This window comes from Atractosteus spatula, chromosome 3 (genome assembly GCF_055471065.1).
Source record: "Atractosteus spatula isolate fAtrSpa1 chromosome 3, fAtrSpa1.hap1, whole genome shotgun sequence".
In the NCBI taxonomy this organism is placed as follows: domain Eukaryota; kingdom Metazoa; phylum Chordata; class Actinopteri; order Semionotiformes; family Lepisosteidae; genus Atractosteus; species Atractosteus spatula.
The window spans coordinates 33,355,304-33,362,082 of record NC_142708.1 but is presented as its reverse complement, the minus strand read 5'-3'; the positions used below and the strand labels follow the sequence as shown (position 1 = coordinate 33,362,082).

The window sequence follows — 6,779 nt, the reverse complement described above, 5'->3', positions numbered from 1 at the left end:
ATCCACCACCAAATTGTCTGCAGAAACTTAAAAAGCTAATCACTTACCAAACCTATTTTCTGAAACAATCAGTATTGCTACATTTAGTGAAAATCAAAATGTCATGTTTTTTTTTAATGATAAAGTACCAAAAAATGTTTTAAAAAATGGGAAAATTACCGTTTTCAGGAAGTTACAGTGAAAACAATTCAGTTATTTTTAGTAAGGAGGTATTGTGGAATATATGTCCTCTAGAATACCCCACAACCAAATTGCCAATTACAATTACAAGGGATAAACAAATAACATAGGCATATAAAGAAAAAAAGAGACAAAGATTTAAATTTTCCCTTTGTCTTAATTTATTGCCAAAAGTGGTTTAATGTGATTGAAAAACATTCTATGTAGCCATCAGGTATAAAGTAAAAAAAACAGCATTGATCTTAAATACAAAGAACCCTTCCTTTCCTTTAAATCTTTAATAAATATCGACCATTTATAGGATAATGAAAAGCTATTTTAAGAAGATGGTTTCATGCACAACAAGTTGCAGAAAGGCTGAATCAAGGATGTCCACACACATTGAATTGCATGAGGATCTAGGTTGGTGGGGAAATCATCCATACAGGTAGTGAGTTTGTAAGTTTTGCAGTGGTAGAGTTATTTCCCTTATGCCTTTCATTGTGAAACAGGACAAAACCTGATATTACACATTTGAAGGACCCAAAGTTGCTGAAGGATACATATTCTAAACCAGAACGTAACTGGGGAACATTACATTATTGTGACAGCTACTGTTTAATGTGGCTGTAATAAGTCAAGTAGTGTTCTCTCTATGGGTGTGTTTTCTCGGGGTGTTCCAGTTTCCTCCCACTTTCCACTCCCACAGCATCTCTAAATTGTCCCCTGTACACGTGTGTGAGTACATGTTTACACTCTGTAAACATGTTTACACTCTTGTACTGGCCAGGCCGTTTTCCTGCCCTGTGCCCTTTGTCTACCTGTTGAATTCTGCCATGAATCACGAGGTTCTACTGGATGAAGTGATTTACTTATTCGTTTGGATATCTAAAATGTCAAAGTCATAAGAACACACTGCTTTCATGTTGGTCTGTTACACAGCTTACATAAACTCTTATGGAAAGACACGCCCTCTCCTCAGAATCCAAAATCAGAATCTCCTATACTGTACGTCTGGTGCACACTAGTAGGTACAGTATAACAGACGTTTCATTATACTCTTGTAACAACTTGGTGAATATAAATGTGCACACTGATATCGTGACTACAGTGTGTTCCTTTTACATCTACAGTACATACTTCTTCAATTGTCCCAATAAAAGACCTATTTATATGAAATTGAAAAGAAGTTCTCTTGCTTAGCGTCATTTCATCAATACTGATGCAGTCTGGTAAACCACAGAACTCCTCACTGTCAGATACTTCATGTCTTCACTGGGAACTGTAGCATCTCAAGAAGTGGAGAACTTCAGCGTAGATTGTGTAGACATTTTCAGGTCCCTTGTTTATATTAAACCAGTTAAGCCATCTAGAAAAAACAAGCAATTTTATCATAATTTACCATTTCAATATTTATTTGGTACCATTTGGTGCCACAGAAGGTGTTTATGATTTAAATGTTTTTCATATTAAATAATTTGTTAAAATAAGATTTTTGATTAATACATAACTTACTTATTGAGTTTATCCTGCACTAGTATAGAATCTTAGTAAAATTCTCTGTGAACATCTTACCATTCCATAATCAGTATCACAGTCATCATAAAGTTGAAGATAATGCTCTTCCAAAGTAGAATTCTCAGAGCCAAGATAAATACAGATTCCGAATGATTCTGAATTCCTGCAAAGATTGTTTTTATCACGTTACAAACTTTTGTCTATTTATTATAAAATAAAGATACTGTATATGCTATTCTGTCATTCACCTTTGTTGTTTCACATTTGCTAATTTAATCATGAAGTACTGTTTAAGATTAAAATACATTGACTATAATGTTAATAATACATCCATTTAAAATGAATATTAACTATTTAATTTAATCAAGATTTACTATAAGGACATCATTACAAAATTTCTCAGTCCCACGTGACATGTGTGGTAGAGCATACCTTAAAGTACTGTTTTATAAAACAAAATACCACCTCAACAAAACAAACAACTTAAATTCCACAAAATATAGATACTCTGTTTTCATTTTATGATATATGTCCATATAAGCACGTCTACTCAAATATTACTGTCACCTAACCAAATTGACATGAAAGAAGCTTCACTAAAATGCTTCCACCTTTTTATTCAATAGTGCTTGTTTATTATACTTTTTACATACAGATAGAAGAAAATGTTAGAATACTGCAAGATTACCTTGAGTGACATTCCAAAGATCTGCATAACATGTGTTGTCCAAGTCATTTTCTGAATTGAAAAGGTAGAAATACTGTAATTTTGCAAATCGTTCCATAATATATTCTACTGCACAGTCCCAAAGCAATTATTTTGATTTTCAAGCAGTGCTGACCATGCAATTCAGTATTCACACATTCTACAATGTTTCACTGTTCTCCTTAACAGTGCTGAGCCACAGTCAGCTAAAGTTACATATTTTATCTTATATAATGTTGCCTAAGAATGAGCATTTTGATTATACTTGAAATTTGAAGGAAGTCTCTTATTTGTATCAGTGCTTCGGTCACATACAGATTGTATTGCAATTTTAATTTTACTAGAAATTCATATATATGGTTTAAACAGTGTTCAGATACTATTTTTTTCTATTCATGAGTTTAATTCTAGCCAAAGTTTTGTAACACATTTCCTCTGAATGCATTTCTTTCAATGCAAAAGGCAGGAACATTAAAAAGCAGTCAGTTTCTGGTCTTTAGGTAGACAGTAAACAATGATTTAAAATCTTACCAGTCAAGTCAGCATAGTGTTTTCTGATAAGCATTGCTGTGCTCTTGTAATTCACAAAGCAGGTGTAAGAATCCCATTCATGTGAGGCAACTTCAATGAGTGAAATAGCACTGTGCGTCCCATCTTCTTCCTTTGCGACATTATAGGTTATGTAGTCTGAAGATCCTTTGGATCCGCTGGAGAGCCAAGTCACCTCCACATCATTATGAAGGAAGTCACTAACCAGACACACCAGAATAGTTCTGCTTCTGCCATCTGGATTATGAAATGGTGGGGCTAGTGTAGCAAAGATGTTGGCATCCACTCCCACTAGTGCAACAGATTGGCAAAAAAAAAGATTTTAGGGATGTGTTAATTTGACTCTTGGATGGCTGTATTCAGAGACCTATGACAGAGGTTCCCTATCAAATCTCTCATTTCACTGAGATGGCACAGGGGATATGTGATTCTTCAACATTTCATGAAGCATCGAACCACAATCACTGGCTTTTTGAGGAAAATGGCAAGGGAGAGTCAGGCAGGGTGTTGTATTGCAGCATTAAAATGCGAGACCACTCTTTGTCCTGCTGCCCTTCCACTACCGGAACAGACTGTACTTTCAACCTCTACTAGATCTTCCTCTGTCTGATTTTCTCATCCATGGAACCCTGAAAGACAGTCTATAAAGTCAGTGATCACAAGGTCCAAAACACAGTGCAGTTATGGCTTGAACAACAAATTAAGGAAAGAATCTACAACAGTATCAAGAATCTTCTGAGTATCTGGTTCCTGTAGATGGATTTTTATTTTCAGTCCTTTCAATGAATCAATGACCCAGAGAGCTTTTAGGTCTCTAGTACTCAACACTATGATGCTGTAATGAAATGCACATCATTTTTACTGTTTTTTGAAATAGTTGTCTCATGTGTTGACAGAACTACTATGTGAAAAAAACTTTCCAATAAATTAAAGTATGTGATTGCTTGTTTAATTTGTGAATTACTTTAGTTTTTGAAATACTCCGTGAGAAGATGAAACATTGCGAGCTTACCACAGTTACTTCTACAGCATAATATATCAAGAGCGAACTACTACTAATGAAGCATTCTCATTCACAATTCCTCTTATATTTCACTTCAGACTGACTCTTTGTAAATGCTGTGCTTCACAGCTCTAAATTCCATATAAAACCAATACATGAAACATGCATAATCCATATTAAAGCATCAAACTTTCTCCATTTGCATATAATACATGACTCAAACATGGTGAATGTGAAATGAGATTTAAGTTCCCATGGTTTTTAATTAATTAATATAAAACGCATCATGATTTTGCTTAAAAAGCTATAAAAGATGTCAATACAAATAATATTGCTACTTACTTGCCATGAGCTCTATGATAAGGATGTTAAGCAGCATCCTGCTGTACTGTGCAGTTTTAATGAGGTCACTGCATTATGAGTGCTTATGAAGTCAGGGCCAGGTGACATTATACTCACTTGCTGGAAAGCAACTTAATCTGATGGCAATCTGCCAAGAAAAAATGGCAACACAAAAGGAGGTTTTTATAGTGGCAGAAAGAAAAACTTAAAAAGACACTTTTAACAGTTTCATTAACTAAACATCTGAAGAAAAGAAGCACAATTTGTTAAAATATGTGTTAACTAGTCTACAAAATGCTTTCTCCCTGGATGGAAACAAAACCTCTTAGGTAAATAGTAACAAGAATTTGCAGTGCTGATGTGGCATCTTTATTACAACTAAGGATCATGAATGATCTGAACTAACCACTATGTGTTCAAATGGAGCACATCCTGCACTGAAAAAGGATAATTCTCAAGCGAAAATTAACTAAGTTAGGAAGGTTATCCACTCACAATTGTATTAACTGTATTAAGTTTGAGAACACTCTGCTAATATAAACCCCTATAGTTACACTATAAACATTATAGACACTCACAGGTCTGTGAGTTCTAGAACCCTACTTTCTACAGATTCTAATATATACAAAATATACATAATATACAAAACACTTTAATAGGCGAAAGAGCAAAAACCTGCATCTTAATAAATCAAATACTGTAGATCCTAATCAGGACTAAACCTTCCCATCTATACAGTTGTTCACAATTGAATGAGACAATTCAATGACAATTGAATAAGAACCAATTTCCCTATTCACACAATGCATCACTTAAGATTTATTTTTAGACTGTGAATTCCACAATAAAGCAAATTAGAATTTCCAATATATAAGACAGCAAGATTTCTTATACAATAAAGCTCACACTCTGGTACTCTTTCAGCATTTGGATTTCCTGGACAGAATCTGATTTCATGCATGATTGGAAAGAGGTACACGCTCACAGCATTTGATGAAGTTGAGGATGATGATTAATGATGATGAATGATACTGATGTCCTTGCTTCCTCTTCTATTTCTTCCTTTTTTGTCTATATGTCTGTTTCTGAATTTATGCCATGGTCCATCTCAAGGCTGGCATAAGTCAGTATATTCTGGTTACTCTATTTATATTTGATAAGGCACATCTAACAGTGATTTCATTTAACTTGAGTTAATTATTAGCAAAGCCCTTTGTTCAGATGTGTTTTTTTCCTCAATGTTTACTTTCCTCATTGTCCAGGGAGAGCTATGTAAATACACAAAAACATCACACATTGTCCCAAACTTTCAGAATAGTGCTATCTTTGCTGGGAACTACAAACAAGTTGATTCTAGTTGAGAAACAACAGCCATTTACCCATTTACTGCAACAATATAGTGTTAAATATGAAGTAATCAAGACAAGGAAAATGCAAGCCTCTGTGGCCATATTTGAGAACTGACCCTTACTGTTTTTGTTTTATAACTATTCTGATGTCTGTTTTGCTTGTCTTGGGCTGGACTGCTGTAACACATCAATTTCCCTACGGGATTAATAAAGTATTATCTATCTATCTACTGAAATCCCATAGATATTGCCTGGAGCATGCTCAAGTGCAGCTCACTGTCTAAATTGCTTTATTAGACTTCAGTAGTTCAGTGGTGGCAGAACTACTTGCCAACTAGCTTTAGAGATAATACTGACAGAGGGTTGTTCAATTTTCGAGTAGGCAGAAAATTCAAATTTTAAAAGAGTAGATGTTGGAACAACATGGCTGTTAAAGTCAGCACAACTCTTTGAACATCAACATAATGATACCTTTTTGAAGTAGATAAGAAAGTATGCTTCTGTTTAAATCCCCAATGATTTCTGTTTTTGGAACAGACATTTAATGTATTTAACACATGTATATATTGCAAAACTAGTTTTTTCTTGTCAACATAATTTAAAGATATTATGTGGTATTTGTCTTTTCAAGCAAGTGTCATGCTAACTAAGAGATACATCTGTTTAGCTTTGACAAGCACAATTCTTCTTTGAGGTTAGAGACTTGGTATCACCCATTTGATCAAAGGTAAACACTGTTTTGTACTTTTTCATTTCCCACAAGTGTCACAACAACATACAGCCCGTCACACCTGCTCTTTACAACTGAACATCTTCAAAAGAACCCAATAATTTACAGTATGTGAAATTGAATAATTTATGTGAAAATGAGTGTAAAGGATTTAAAACATGTCATTTTCATTTCAAAGTCTTCTTTTTACTCAAATGTAAAGTCTGTGTAAGTGTGGGTATTTGAAAAGAAAGTCATTCCACTTGTAACCTGGTACTCATGAACCTTGTTTTCTCAAAACTGCAATGAAAAAAACAGCTGCCATTTTAGCTTATTTGTCTATGGCACCCTCTCACTGTAAACAAGGAACTTGGGAGGAAAGAGACAGAGAATCACACCGTTTTGGGATTCTGTCTGCAAAAAGTATTCCCAGTAACTGAGGCC

General features: G+C 34.4%; 1 protein-coding gene across 1 annotated transcript; it reads right to left on the bottom strand.

Annotated features, from left to right (window-relative positions):
• Positions 1–330: 330 nt before the first annotated feature.
• LOC148837731 (immunoglobulin lambda constant 1) lies at positions 331–5,344 on the bottom strand. Its single transcript, XM_088911304.1, has 6 exons — positions 5,263–5,344; positions 4,278–4,425; positions 2,915–3,223; positions 2,366–2,416; positions 1,735–1,840; positions 331–1,528 (listed from the first exon to the last, which is right to left on the bottom strand). Coding segments are annotated over exons 2-6 (504 nt in total). The 5' UTR covers positions 4,315–4,425; positions 5,263–5,344; the 3' UTR covers positions 331–1,527.
• Between the last annotated feature and the right edge of the window lie 1,435 nt (positions 5,345–6,779).